The 16400-nt window shown below is 33.7% G+C and overlaps 1 protein-coding gene across 2 annotated transcripts; it reads right to left on the reverse strand.

The window, feature by feature from the left end:
• Nucleotides 1-1883: 1883 nt before the first annotated feature.
• LOC106711466 (homeobox protein Hox-B4) lies at nt 1884-10732 on the reverse strand. Of its 2 annotated transcripts, none has more exons than XM_014503782.2 (3): nt 10681-10732; nt 9692-10320; nt 1884-2588 (listed from the first exon to the last, which is right to left on the reverse strand). In XM_014503782.2, the coding sequence occupies exons 2-3, from the start codon at nt 10242-10244 to the stop codon at nt 1933-1935; spliced, it is 1209 nt and encodes a 402-aa protein (XP_014359268.1). In that variant the 5' UTR covers nt 10245-10320; nt 10681-10732; the 3' UTR covers nt 1884-1932. The 2 variants fall into 2 exon arrangements, with proteins under 2 accessions (XP_014359268.1, XP_014359269.1); XM_014503783.2 differs by lacking the exon at nt 10681-10732 and adding an exon at nt 10630-10663.
• Nucleotides 10733-16400: the final 5668 nt, after the last annotated feature.

Genomic DNA, 16400 nt, shown 5'->3' on the forward strand with positions numbered 1-16400 from the left:
AGTCTCGAGGGATAACAAAAATAACAAACCGTCGGCAAAATATCTTCAATAAATCCATCAAAAGGGACGACTGTAGACAGTAGCAAAATCTTGTTATTTGCATACAAATCTTATAACAATAACATGCTTTGTTCATTCGCAAAATTAGTGAGAAATTTTAAACTCTTTCTCGACTGTCACGCGTTTCTAAAAGGATTATTTTCTTTGTTGTTTTTTTTCCATAAGACCTTTTAAAATGATATGTTTGAAATTTGTAGTGACGCTTATTCCTTTCTTATCTTTTTATGTTGTAAAAATTTATATCTTGATATAGTATTTACTTAGGTTACTTATGAAGTATCGATAATAAAGCATTTTTATAAGTATTTATATTTCATTACAAACATACCAATTTGTGCTATTTCGCAAAGTGATACTAGGAAAGAGAGAGAGATTAATGTAGTTGGTGTAGCATTAATGCCCAAGATTTCCTAATCAATAGAAAATAGATCAATATAACTAGATTATTACATGTCTCTGACATTTAAACAAAGGCAATAAGAACTTCGTACTCTATCAGTGCACTCTCGGCAACATGTTCCATTTGTAAAAAAAAAGTAATAAAAAGTCAAACACAAAGTAACGCGGCTTTGTATCGGAATGATAAAACTGTGCTGTAGATATTTTGAGCTCGTGTAAGGAATAAGTAGGAGATTCACGTTGCGTGCGGCCACACAATGAGCCGACGACGTTGATTGATGACTTCGCATTGAACGAATACATTACGATTTTTGCTTTCGTTTCATTCGATATGAATCGCGCAAGGTTATGATATCGACGCCATGGTTACGGATCATCAGTAAAAGCATGGAGACGATACCGTCTCTATTGTTATCCTGTGCGCAGAATATTAGCTTTGAAAATTACTTTCATTCTTTATTACCAGTAAATTTTCTACTTGACTTTGGATTAACGTCTTGTTTGGTCTAATGTACTATCATTCCTTTTGTTAATAAATATAACAGTAAAAAACATACCTTCGTTTTTAATGTTTTTTTTTTCTAAATTAGTAAAAATTTTCCCGACATATTTGAATGGTAAATAATATATGTACTTTTACGGGTATGGAAATAATTACACAAAATATTTTCAATACGATGCTATATTTATTGGTTTTTGTATTCACATTTTTCTATTGTTGTTACAAAACTGTTGTTTGTCGTTTTAAAACTTAATCTTTACAATTTGTACCTAAACCTAAGTCATTGTCTAGATCACATACTTAAGTTTGTTAAAAAAATACCATAATGCAATTAACAATTAATGAGGATGCTCGTTTTATATATCCAAATGAATTAAGCACATTCTTAGCTAATATTTTACTAACGTTTTCTTAATTATTGGTATTGATTGTGAACGAAGAATTGCTGATAAAAATTTACTCATTAAAATTACACATTAAATTTTACAATCAAACGCCATTATAATACTATTCCATAACATTCCTATAAAAATAATTTAATAAGTGTTTTTAATGAAATAATTTTGAACATTACATTTTATTTTTTTGTCTACAATTACTTTACATGCCTATATATTGGTAACTAAGATAAATACACGTCAACTAAGCACGTTGACAAAGCAATTAAACTTTAGGCCTAAAGTAACAGTTTATAAGGACAATGACTTGTAGGAAACGTACAAATCCAAAACATCTAAACCTACACTAAAATAATCACACTTTTTGACATTGTAAAGTTTTCCACTTAGTTATGCAAACATCCAATAATGACTGATTAATCTAGGTATACTTACTCTTACATAATTAAAAATAAATCTTAAATAATAAAAATTAAATCACTTTATTACACATTATAGACACAAGGGAATGGTAAGAATCGCGGATAGTTCATTAATGAAAATATAGTATTCTTTTCTATACATTTATAAGGATTATAAGGCGGTCAGTCCGTAGTCAGATTTGATGACTGGTGGGTTGGCGGAGTTCATACCCGTGCCACAGCCGGTGTTACCCACAGGGGATCCATGAGCCGAGAGATTGGCTACCATACTGGGGTCCATGCCTGCGTGCATACTCATCATGTGCAAATGATGTGGCGTCATCGGATGTCCCGGAGTCATTTGGCTACCGGGATGAGTCATCGGACTTATCGCCGGATCGTGCGATAGATTCTGCGCTCCGACACAATGTAAGTCATTCATAATATTATCAGTAACATTCTCTATGCTATCTGGTCGACCATTGTTATTGGACTTTTTCTTATCATTGTTATTAGTATTCTTATTAGATCTACTCTTTGGTGTGGCTCCTTTAGTGGTCGTGGTCGTGACCCCGGCTGGATTCGTTTTTCTTCTAACGTTTTTGGTATTGGGCAATTTGTTATCCTTCTTCCATTTCATCCGTCTGTTTTGAAACCATATTTTGATTTGCCTTTCAGACAAGACTAGAGTGTGGGCTATTTCTATCCTTCTTCTTCGTGTTAAATACCGATTGTAGTGGAATTCTTTTTCGAGCTCTAATATTTGGTGTCTGGTGTATGCTGTTCGTTGTCTTTTCGGTTCCATTCCGGGTTGAAATGTGCCATTAGCTGTGAAACAAAAAATAATGTTAAAATCATTTATTGACACACACACGTAAACACTGCTCCGGTGGCCGCTCCGCCAACAGCCTAGGTTACATTGGGTTACGTGTACGAAGTTACTAAATGCTTTTCCGAACTTTTATGATTCAAGAAACTAACACAGTATGTGGACTGGACACACTGTGGACTTCGCACGTAGTCAAATTAAAGGGAAATGAGAAAATATATGTACACACGTTACTAGCTACCAGTGACATTTATTGTTTGGGGATTTGTTTTGGAAAGTTTTCGTGTTTAAATTCATAATTCAAGTATGTATTTTTTAATTAGTCTGTAAATACAGCGTTATAAAATTAAAGCTGTTTAGATAGGTTTGCTAAAACACCTCATTTCCATTAAATTCGGCTATAATAATAATTTAGTTCATTTAAATATAAACGATAATAAGTGTTTGACATACACATCGAAGAAAATTAGTCGATTTATAAAAGAACTAAATCAGCAACTTGAACTTGACATGACAAATAAAACAAAACACTATTAACGCCACCTAATAAAGTTCTAGAAACATTTTCACTACAAAATAAAACTCCATTCCATATAACTAGACGTAAACTATAAGATTGCTTTAATAGAACGCTGAATGAGGTAGCTTGCGTGCTAGGGACGGTGGGTACTTGAATAATTTATGCAGTAACAACCTCGCGGGGCACGGTGCGTTAATTAATGTGCATAATAATTACACGTGTACGAAGCTCGAGCTTCCTTTTTTGTTGTGATTAATTGCCGCTAGTAAATTAGCTGTTTGTATTAACAATATGGCCGCTGGTTGAGTTTAGATAAAAAGCCAGCCAATCTGTATAAGTCTGAACACTTTGTTCACAAACTAACGGTCGCCTGTGACTCCATCCGTGTGAAATTAATTCATAATTAGTAATCTATGTGTTCTTCCCAACTATGTTCTACATATATACTTAATTTCAGCGAGATCCATGCAGCCGTTCTGGAGATAACTTCTAACAAACATCCATACCAACAATCGCATTTATAATATTAATATTGCCAACATAATATAAATCACATATTACAAAATGGCAAAGAAATAACATCAATTACTTGGCGTAATAATTGTCACACTTTTCAGATGTTATTGTGGTTTATTCAAATAATAAAACCTTTTGTACAAACTTACGTGATAAATACTAGGAATTCCCTTTCGTACAGGTACCATTGTGAAGGCTATAGTAATTCCAAAATAATTTCTTAATTTCCGTCAAAGGAAATTGCTTTTCGCGCAGAGACCGAGTTCAAGGGCCTTCTTTAAAGGTTCTATTCAATTATTAACGTGACTAGAGTTTTGCTTATATTTTTTTACATGTTATTAATTACGTCCGAAATTGAATGGCAAATAAAATAAAAATAATAGCATTAAATAAAGCATCAAAGGATTTAATTATTGCCGTTTTTCTTATTTGTTGGAATATACTTCCCTTAAGAATAAAAATTTAAGTAGGTACTATCTACTCGTATAACAAACACTCGTATCTAAAACATACTTATGAAATAAGACCTAATTACACTACCGATACTCTATTATCTAGTACGTTACATTTGAATTTATTAAGATTTTGTAAAAAAATTAACCGACTTGAAGAATTCATCATCCATGTCCAAAGCACCGCATAATTCAGCCACAAATAAAAAGCAACAGAGATTAAAAATATACAATAATAGAGGTAATCGTATCAAACCTAATATATTACATCAATCTAAACTACAAGTAAGCGTTTGCCGAAAAGAGATAAAGACAACGTATTGGGTCCGTCGGGGAATTTCTTTGAGAATGTCCGCGGTTGGGGCGAGGCCGGTATGTGCGGTCGGCTGAGATTTCTAGTGGTCGCACAGACTCGCCCGTCACATTGATCCGGGTGCTCTGCTCTATATCCAGCTATAACCTAAAGTCGACCACACATATATTACATTTAGAACGGATTCAAACTAATGAAAAAACAAAAACAATGTTATACGAGTAAATGTTTTCTTTTCCGTTATGTAATGGCGTTGATTCTAACTAATATCCCTCCGAAACCCATTCTTTTTTTTTTAAATTTTAATAATAAAATTCATTCGTAGCATAATTCGCTTACTAATCAAGGTATACCGCTACTACCGATACAACGTTCCATCTTCACTTCGTTAGGCTCGCAATCACATCATCGAGACGATGACAATCTGAATTGAATTACGGACTACCTGAGAGCCGCGAGCAACGTGTGGTCTCGCCAGCGATCTGTTAATCTCGGGTCCATCGCGCGCATGCGCTATCGCCACGCGGTGGTCCCGCCTCATTACGTATCTCCTCCCTACTACACTATTATGTGGGATTGAAAAATACTCGCTCAGTGACATGTATCGATAACGTATCGCACACTTCGCATCCATATTAAATTGCCTCAATACATTTTGAAAGCACAGAGAACACTGACTCATAAGACAAGTCTGCACTGAATAGCTGTTGAAAAGCATACATAACTTGTATTCGTTTTGAGTCATCATATATATAATCTTGTCTCTGTATACTTATATATATGTCGCAATCAGAAGAAGAAATCAACTTTAATAAATTGAAATTAGAACACGAGCTGCGTTCGAAAGACTTCATGTACGATGCGCGTCTGAGATTGGTCATTCTGGAAATATGGATCGTAGCTAAAGCATTATTTGTTGTACATGAGCCTGTGAATCAATTATAACGAATTGAGAAGTGATAACCAGTGTATTCCTTGAATCCGATATTACCCACAGCCGCCCACAAGTGATCTCAATCAATAATAATTCTGATAGCGAGCCACCCCGGCCGTTACCTATATATATATATAAATGAAAATTAAAGTTTATGAACATTTTTCTTATAAGTAAAATAAGATTGTCTATGCTATATTAGCCTACCAAAAGCTACACGCAAGATAGAATTTAATGTATGAAATAAAAGACAAGTTAAATGTCCTCGTATATCATCCGAAACGGATTGTATAAAGATGTGAACTTTATTACAACATATATTCTCGTAGCTTTTTATAAATGTAAGACATTGTGACACGAAGTCGACCTGAGGACTAAATTCCATGTTGCGACCTTCAGGTCACGTTCATAATAGGCCGAACACAATGTGCATAATTTACGTACGAAGCTATTGACAACACTGTCAACAGCGCAAGACTAATGTCGATTAACACGACACAATAACATTAATGCGGTCTCTTCAAAAACTACGCATAGCAGCTAATAGCTTTTTTTACTGAACATGTTGCCATGCTTTTATATATTTACTAGATTGCAATGTTTGTCATTTTACAATAGTTTCACATTATGCCAAGTGAATGTAAACCTAGTCATAAATTATGTTTAGTTTTATTGAATCTATGGCAGAGATAATTTAATAGATCACAATTGGGCTCTGTCAGTTTTCGCTTCATAGGGTCGGCACAGTATGTACTACTCCATACATCTCTATCAGCCGTCATATCTGAATTCACCCCCTTCTTACGCATATCCTCTTTCACACAATCCATCCATACTTACTTTGGGTTTTCTCTACCTTTATAGCCATCCACATTCAATCTCATTACTTTCAATTAAAGTAAATCAATCGCTACAGACTTCAAACATATTATGCGATTTTTCGTTGTATTTTTTCAACAACCCTAGTGTTTTAAAAGAAAAAGGGTTCACTAACGCAACATTGTAACGATGTTCCGTGGTCATTTTACAATAAATATAGATAATATTTTTTTATGCATTTAAAGCAATTGTTCAGTTCTAAACTTTAAAAATGTGTTGAATGTTCGCTGTTACAACGTTGCGTTGTTAACTAAATGATGATTTACTGTCAAATGTAATTTATTCAATTTTCCATACTAGTTTACTTAACTACATATTTATCCTGGTAAAAATAATTTCCTATCTAAGTAGTCGATGTGTTGCAAGAAAACAGACAGTATTTTTTTTAAATGTGTTGACTAATGTAGTGACATCGGTTTAAACTAAATACCTAGGGGATTAGTTTTCTGTGGCACACTCTTTGTAAAATGTTATTGAAAAGTGACAATTGACAATCAAATATAATAAAAGCCTACTTTCAGGTTTTTGCTTATAAAAAATAAATAATAATTTTCGTTGTTATGTTACTGAAAGTTGTTCTAAAATCAATTAATAAAATTGGCACAAATTGAGATATTAATTGAATTATACTGTAAGTATCTGGATCTAGTATTATTTGTGCTACAAGTTTCAACAAAAGCAAACTATTTTAAATTTAGCTAAGGCATTATTAGAAAATAAAACCATTTGAAATATTCAAACAATTAATTACTTTGCATAAGAATTACAAATTACAAATGGTATTGCACTTACATTCTAATAAAAAATGAATACAGTGAAAAATTTCAAGGGCTACAAAACACTATTCGTAATCAATAATCTCTGCGGCGAATTCCCAACCGCAAATATCTATTTAAAGCCTATTAAAATAAACGTCCCTCATTAACATAAGTGTTGCTTCTATTGTATAACAAAAGTTCTGGCGTCTCCGCAGGATTTTAGTAATGGTATCCCATTAGTAAACTGTCACAACACATCAAAAGACATCCTCAAAGGATCTCGAGTATCCGTAAACATTGGGTTATTGATTGCTGGCAATTTGTTAATTCTTTCATTTTGTACCGCGAACATTGAACGCACAACGCACACCCCGCCCGTTTCTACAATGCACGATCAACAGTCAAAGAGACGCTAATGTTATAGTATCAATCACGAACCTTTTTTTCTTTTTAAATACTTTCTTATTGATAATGCCTTTTGAATTGTGGCTTTTATCTGGCGACCCACTTGAAAACAATTAGTGGATTTGTTCTGTGCTTTTGATGGTCTTGTATTAAAAATTCATGGTAAATATATTCTTCCTTAGAATCTAATGGATTGTGTGTGAAAGTAAACGTTACACTAGTTTTCTTCAATTTTAAAGAAAGATATGTCAAATTAGTTGTGTAATAGTTGTTAAAAATAGAAAGACTAAATGTAGAGAGAGATTTAATAAATTTCCCTTCCCTTTTACACTTAATATTCTTAAACACATAGTTTGTAATTGGAAAATTTACTAAACTGCTTTTTTTAGGTATCTATGAATAAATTACACCATTTATAACATTTTTTTAGTGTAACAATACATTCCTATAACACAACAAAAATCTTAAGATTTAAACGATGATATCATCGCTTTTCAAGAACGCATCAGCTTAGAAAATAGTACTCTTATAGATCTACTTAACCTCGGGTTTCCACTGAAGAAACGTATGCATAAAACATATAGTCATCCCTTTCATTCTATTTGAAAAAGGGATACAACAAACAACAACATAACATAATATAATTTAATTAAAGACCTATGGATTATGGTCTTGAGTTATGTTCGATGCGGTTAAATCTTCTTATTTGCGATCCCGTTAATGGTGGTTCCCAATTTCCGTATACACACCAAAATATTTGGTAGCGTTGTCGGTATGCGCGACACACTTACGGAAAGTAACCCATGCGAATGTGGATGAAATTAAATGAAGATTTGACTGCACAACTGTACGTTCTTATACAAGTGATTCGTTCTCAAACTTAAACTCACGTCAATTAAATGAAAAATGAAAAATAATTTATTGCAATCCAAAAAATTTAGTTTAAGTTTACATTGAACAGTTAAGCTAAGAAAGTCTATGGATACAAAAGGGTTGCTTTTATAAGTATTGTTCAGTACACTCGCACTAGGCTAACCAATTTAATAAACTTCCACTTAATTCGACTCAAATAATCATATCATTTGAGTTTTGCTAACAAATAACATGTATAAAAAAGTCAATTAAAATTGAATAATCAAATTAACATAAGGTTGAAATCTATTGCAATCAGTTTTAGTATACAAAGAACCAAAGAGAAATCTTCCGAATGTGTATGTATCTGAAACAGTAAATTTACAAAATGGCGGTCCATTATACAATATCAGGAGTACCTTATGTAATACCACCAAAGTTTAGAGGGATGAAGCTCAAATATGTGAATATTAACATTTGATTCCTCACTTTGTCCCCTTAACTCGACTCTGAGACCCTCTTTTATTAGGAGTACGGTTGTTTCTAATTAAATTATTGTTACCCCTATTGAAAATATGGCTGCCATGTCGTACAAAGACACTCGAAACGATATTTTGTTTGTATTCTATTCACTTAAATTATTAGAAAAATATTTAATCACATTTACAGAACTCAACAAAAGCCTTACTAGTCCTTACTAATATTATAAATGCGAAAGTAACTCTGTCTGTCTGTAGCGCTTTCAAACCAAAACTACTGAACTGATTTAAATAAAAATTGGTACACATATAGTCTAGAGCCTGAGAAAGGACAAAGGCTACGTTTTAATGCAAAAAAAGGCTGCAAGATGTTAAAAGAGGGGATGAATAGTTGTAGGAAGGTATCGTCATTTATACAGCTAGAATATTGAAACTTATTTTTAAGCTGCTAATTTAATATAAATATATAGGACGTTCAAAGTTTGTAAAAGTTTTACCCTCAAGGGTGTAAAACAATAATAAGGAATAAGGGATGAAAGTTTTTATGGAAATGTGTAACGTTTCTGGGAATGTTTTGTAAGTTTAATTTGTTTTATAGGTAATGTTTCATACGATTAAGTAAAATAATTAGCTGAATAAGCTTAAAATAATTGAAAATGCAAGTAGAAGACACAGTTAGTATTAAACAATTCCATTATGGAAAAGACTTTTTTAAGTCTAACCAACCTAATCAAGAAATTAGTTTTAGTGGGTGGGGTTGTATTAGGTATACACACACTTTAAAACCACTATGATATTCGTTAAACCTACAATCTACATTCAACTTGCTTTCAAACATTGTTGTAAAGTAGTAGTAGTACGTATCTTTTTACGTAACATGTCTTTTTTACATTGCATTAAATAGAAAACAACAACAACCTTGTTAATGTTTCTAGAACTTTATATTTCTAATCTACATCTGTTCTATACATCATATAAACTGACAAATACTCACAAGCACCAGCAACGTGAATCTTCTTCATCCATGGATATATAACTCTATCCGTATTGTCCGAGCAAATTGAGGAGTCATCGTCATCTACCGGAGGGCTATCTAGGAGAAGTCTTTCATCATCCATCTCGGATACAGGCGAGCCTTCGCGACCCAATGCGTGCAGTTTTCTACCGGCGGGCGCAGCCTCTTCAATGTGCCTCTCCAGACGTAAGCCGAGCTCCGCAAGACCAGGTGCAGCTTCAGTACTATGGGAAACGTAGCCATGATCCGCGTCTGATGGGTGCGACGGCTCTGGCGGTCGAGGCGGTGGAGCGACGGGCGGATGCTGGGGCAATGGATGGTAGTAACCACCGTATCCATACCCTGTTCCAATCTGAACCGGCGCATATTGATGTTGGTAACCGTATTGTAAGTGCTGATGTTGGTAGTACTCTCCAGGTGGGATGTAGTCTGCTTGGCTGTATTCTTCAGAAGGCGGGAATTTAGGATCGGGCTGCGGCTGGTATCCACCGTTCATGAGGAATGAGCTCATCGTGGCGTCCGCGCCGCGCATCACCGGGTTACCGTTCGCGACAATATGGCCGACATTCAAATGTAGTACGATCTTATCATTTTCTTAATTAACATGCCTGGAAAATTTATCCTTTTTTATTGTAATTATAACGATCGACGATTTATAAACAAGTTATAAGGACTAATTCCCAGTATTGATTATTGGTCGATAACTCTGTGATCTAGTTTGCATTTATTTAAGAATTTATTGTGATAATTTATTGCTAAGGCAGTACCTGCTTTTGTGATTTGAAAACATAGAATATTCTTTACTTTTCAGTCATACCAATGTTGAAAATATTATCAGAAAATACTGACGATTAGCTTTAGTTTTCTTGATCTTTGATAGTGAGTACTTATTAGGAAGCAACCATTACAGTAATTACCATTTAAAAATGTCTTTAAAAACTTAATAAACACGAATTATAATCACTTACAGTTCTATAAAGTTCACCAATAATAATCACTATCACATAACGTCAATATTAGCTTAAGCGAAAATTTCACAAGAATTTTATATTTATTAAAATTATTGCAAAGTCATTTGATTTATCACTTTTTCATAATAAACAATAGAGGCAAAGGCGCGCAAAGTCCCAACATTTTGAGACAATATACACTGCCCAACACGCCAGCGCAGTCTGTCACTTTAACGACTGGCTATACGTGTTCATCAATTTTTACATACCACCTTCCATTTTTAAGGCGGAGCTGCCTTACTACCTCTTTTATATTACCATTTAATAAAATATAAACTCTATTACAACGGCTTACAGTTTAATTTCACATCTTAGCTGTTTTTAAAGTCTCTACAATGTGTGTGCGTTGTCTCTTTTTCTCTCGATACTTAGCGTAGAGGTTAGAAAGAGATAAGAATATATAATGTAGGAGCGCAAAGGTCCCAGAACGGCTGCAGCCATCTTTATTACTCGTAAGAGCTTTTCCGTTTACGTAGAAGAGAATAAAGTTCGACGCGAACTTATTGCGTAGAAGATTAAAGAGCCGTTTCAATAATAATATCGAATAAACACGGAGTGTGTTTGTCATGGCTTACCGCTTTAAATATTTATCACTAATTTTATAAATTTATACATTTTTATTTTGACATTTTTAATATTATTACTACATTTTATGAAAACTATTTCAATTTACTTAATTTAAAGATATTCTAAAAATGATTACGTCAATGTTTTATCAGGGCGAAAAGAAATTAGGGATCTATTTTGTTGAGATATAATTTTGCAGAAAATGTATTAAAATAATTTTCAGTAAATAAATAAAAAAAAAAATTATCCCAGAGTAACGCTTATCTGGATTTTTTTATCTTTATCATACATAGTGGAAGAAAGTATAATTTGGGGATATTTTCAAAATTTTTATTAAAATTCAAATGTTTGGGTCCCTCCTTTTTTCTTTCTAGTTACATTACCTTCATTAATTCGCAACACTTTTTTATATAAACAACTTTTTACATATTAATGTTAGCAACATACAAATAACAGATGCATTATACAATTTGATTAAGCTAGTTGCAAATAATTACATCTACATTTCGGGCTTCTTCTACTAAATAAAATATATAGTGTTACTTTCAACCTTCCAGCAATTGGTCTAGTTCTTCATAATGACTTCACTATTGTTAGTAGTAAAGAACAAAACAAGTCTATAATTCCAGATCTTATCGTATTACAATCACTAATTTGAAAAGAAAAAGCTGATATAACAATAGTAAAACACGTCATACGTAATAATCCTCGAGACGAGCCGACCATCTCCGTGGAGAATCGTCTAACTAAGCCAACAAGAACAAAGGCACAGTCACGCTCAACGTATCATGCAGCTTAAGCTGCTAATACAACACTAAGGAGCTCCGACAAGGGTACCGACAAATAAACAAAAATGTTTGGTGATTTTATTGAATTAGACGATCACAATGCTACCTATCACGGTCATCTGGCGGTTGTGCTGAGTCACGGCATCGGCTTCCAACCGGCTGCGACCACAAAAGGTGGGAACATCCGATCAATGGGTGTCCGATCAATACGTAAACAGACTTAGATCTGAGATATTGTACCGAAGCGATTCGATTTTTAGAACAGACGACCTGATGGTAATTACAAAAAATGTTGTTTTTTTCAATAGGGTTAGGAGGAAAACAACACGTAATTATTTTTCTTCTATATCTAGAACTGCATATGATATTTAACTTTACTTTTTAAAGAAGTTCAATTCATATTAGTTTAGAAATTGAAATTTACGAAACCGTAAATTTAGTGATATCGTGTTGAGTAAAGACGTAAACCAGTGGTATGAACTGTTCTCATCAGTCCTTCAAACAATGCTTAGAGCAGAGGCAGAAAATTTTGAAGAACTCAATCGCTTCGCAAGGTCTTAAGGTTAAGAAATACACAATCGAAACAATTACTAATGAAACTAAGCAGAATGTTTCATTAGGCATCACACATTCCCAATTGAAAACAATTTCACCAAATATGTTTACAGTAAAAATCAGTTGTGAGAAATTATCTTACATTTTATGCTATAAATTAAAGGATACTGAAGTGAATTTCCTCCAACGTCTTAAGCTATTTAAATCAAAGTCATTCAATGAAGACATTGCTATCACGACGACGGACGAAGTTTCTTTGATAAAGTTTCTTGTGCCCTCGGCCTGCTGCTTCCTCGCTAACCGGCTGCTCGTTCCGGCCCGCGCAAACTTAATCCAACTTTAATGAACAATACGACAGGCCCTTTATCAAACTTCGCGTTTTACATTCCAATAAAATTTAAACCTTATCACTTTTACATATGTATTAATTTTCAACGCACATTTTTGCGCACTTCGAATGTTATTATTACTGGATTGTAGAAAAACCTATTTAGCTGCCTTGATCGTATTATTTGTTTCTTGTTTTGAAACTCGGCTTTAAATTCAGTCAATTCACTTGGAAGTTTTCATCGCAAATTTTCCCTTCTCATGTTTGTTATGGATTTCTTATTTTCTGTATTCTGTTTAAAATGTTCTAATATTTTAAACTATCTAGCCTCTAGTATGTATTCAAGCCTTTCTATATATAGATCATGCAATATAACTTCCAGGTAAACTTTTAAACAAAGTTGAGGTTATATAATCTTAAAATATTTTTAATTACTTACTATATTTAAACTAAAGCTAAGCCTTTGCTAAATGTGTGACCTGTGCCATATATTATTGATATTTCTACCTGCCAAAAATGAAACATTAATAAAAAAACTTTCAAACTTATTTGGAATTCCGAAATATCCATCGTGAAGGGAATCGTATAGCCAATTTGGCGTAATAGTGGGTTCGTTGTGTTTCCTATCTTTGTAGGGCCGAGTGCCGACGTTTTTTGCAATATCGCCCCACCCATATCGAGGGTTGGGTCTTATGTTAAATTTATGTGATTACCTTCAAACATATATTTGTATACATATACGTTTTGAGAAAATTCTCTTTGTGCCGAGTGAGATTTTTTTCGACTTATAAAAATTTACTTGCCTTATAAATGTTATGTCGCTGAAGTACTGCCTACATAGCTACTTATAGTTACATTCCTAAAGTAATATTAAATTTTTTATTACTATTTTATTTTCAATATAAAACTACCAAAAACCGACAGCGTTTAATTATATTCATAAATGTTGTATACTTTGTTATGTCCAGTAGTTCTGAATATAAACTACACATTATTATATTAGTTAACGTTAGGTAAATAACATAATGGTTTTACCTATAGATATATAACATAATGATATATCTCCAATATTTTAAGAAGCTTTCCAAAGCCACGCGTAAGTTTGTGACGTGAAACGTCATCGTATGTCAGACTTGTGACAGCTGACAGCACGCCCCCCGCTATTTCCATTTCACCACCCCCTCGCCGCTACCTCCCCGCTCTTTCCTGATCAAGTGACGTCAGCTAAAGCCTTATACGTTCCATTTTCGAGTTGATGACTCCCAAATGTTTAATCAAACATATAGTAAATATAATCTGATGTGTTTGAAAAAAGACATGTACGAATATTTGGTATTTCTTTTCCTATTTCGGGTATCAATAAATTATTATAGTTACATGTAAGCTTCCTTAAGTATCCTTCGAGATAAAGGGAAAAGGTGTAGCTTTAATACTACGCTTGTATTTCAGAATTTTTCTTTTGGCATACTCTTACACGCCCTTCTAATCCATACCACTGTTGATTCTCTAGTAAATATATATTGCTTCTAATATTTTCATGTGCCGTTAATTTAAGAATGCCGTACCAAACATTGTCTTAACATTTTAACAAAAGCGAATAAATCCATATTTTGCCATTCTGTACTTATGTATATATGTCGCACGAGGACGTCAAATGTTACAGCGTTGAGGGGAAACGTTTGGTATTCTTGATTGTATTATTATAAAAAACTATATCTTGAAAACAAAATCAATGAATTTAAAATCTTGACTATGAGTAATAAAGTATATTATGTTTTGTACGACTGTATGTCGCTTATGTCGTTTTCCGGTTGAGTGAGCAGATGTTTCATTAATCAGAGAAGTCTCGACATGCAGCGGCGGCGGCGCTGGCGTCGCGGTACAATTTTTTTCCTCGTGCGCCCTTACTCTGCTAGTGGACGCGATTTCCTGAGAATCTCTGTAGAAGCTGGGTGGTCGCCTCGTTACTATAGAAGAAAATAACATTTTCTTTTATGAGTGCTTTCATTGATTTTCTTACATTGAATGGAAAGTTTTATGAAATTATTTTTTACAAAGACTTTTGTTGTAGTTTAAGGAAAAAGACTATAACTATACATCTTTAACATCGTAAGATAATAAATAAGAAAGTTATTAGATCTTAGATCTCATATCTCATAATCGTCGATGTTTAAATTTTTGTCATAGACTAATCAAACTGTTATCAGTTGTGTGTGTGTGTGCTTAACAAGTAGAAATTAGATGCAAACTGTTTTGTAAATAAGTTAAATTAAAAAAAAAATGTTTAAAGTAACAACCCTTTGTGTAGTATTGGTGTCTTACCACCGTAAGTTTCAACTATAGAAATATAACATTACATAAAAAAGAGAAAAAACTAAACAATGTCATAGAGTTTTTATTTAAAAGTACTGATATCTGCTCAGTGGACCAATGAAAGGGGGGAGCGGGCCGATGAAACGACAGGGGTCTCGAGGCATTTACATTCCAATGCATAATTTATGTTATATACGGGAGTTAACGGGAGACATCTCCGAGTCGGGCTAAACATTCCCCTTTATCTCCTCCCCTCAGTCACTCTTTGCACTCCATCCCGCGAATAATCCCACAGGGACTGAGGATTCAGCGAGCTTTTTTTATCTCGTCGATTCACGTATTTTCAATGGCTGCGATTTACTAGTATACATATTTACATATATAGTAACAAGGGGATTTAAATTTATCATATAATTTTAAGCAAAATAAAATTAGATTGTTTCATAAATTACACAAATGAAAATCAAAAAATAATAAATACACGCGCAGTAGTACAGAATTGTACCGCATTAATGACGTCACAGCCTGTGTAAACTTTATAAACCTACCATGAGGTCCATTTGAAGAAGGAAACAGGTATTAATATTTTTGGCCACATATGGTGAATTTATTTAGAATTGTCCTGTGATGATGATATAAAGTAAAAGTAAAGCTTAGTAAGACCGTAGTAACTATCTTATCCTGACCATAGCTTTTGTATATTAACGTAGGTATTACTATTAACATATTTGTATAATCATCCCATTTAGATACAGCCATTTAATAATGATCACAATACTATTCACAACTCGTGTTCAATTTCACGCGCCTATCGTACGTATAACAACTTTCTAACAATCATCTGACAGACATACTGATCGATCGCCCGGAAAATTGCATCGGATTGGCGTAAATATTTTGACGCGCTCTGATATTCTTATTACGAAACAATCGCTTTCCAAATAACAGAGAGAACTCGAAGTTTTCTAAGGGGATCGTTCGCAGCATTCGCGTTAGACGTTTTGATAGATAGCCCCCAAGGGCCTGAGCTCGTCTCACCGACTGTACGAACAATTGACCGGCCGGAGGCTGAATCGACATCTGGGAGCTACTGAATCTCTGCTTTAGTATTCATTCAAGTCACAAAT

This window comes from Papilio machaon, chromosome 9 (assembly GCF_912999745.1).
Source record: "Papilio machaon chromosome 9, ilPapMach1.1, whole genome shotgun sequence".
Taxonomy (NCBI): domain Eukaryota; kingdom Metazoa; phylum Arthropoda; class Insecta; order Lepidoptera; family Papilionidae; genus Papilio; species Papilio machaon.

Excerpts from the sequence above, each read along its gene's own strand:
- LOC106711466 (XM_014503782.2), bottom strand. The coding sequence starts at position 10,244 with ATGCGCGGCGCGGACGCCACGATGAGCTCATTCCTCATGAACGGTGGA. Across the intron at positions 2,589-9,691 it reads GATTCACGTTGCTGGTGCTT|CTAATGGCACATTTCAACCC; the intron begins GTGAGTATTTGT and ends TTTGTTTCACAG.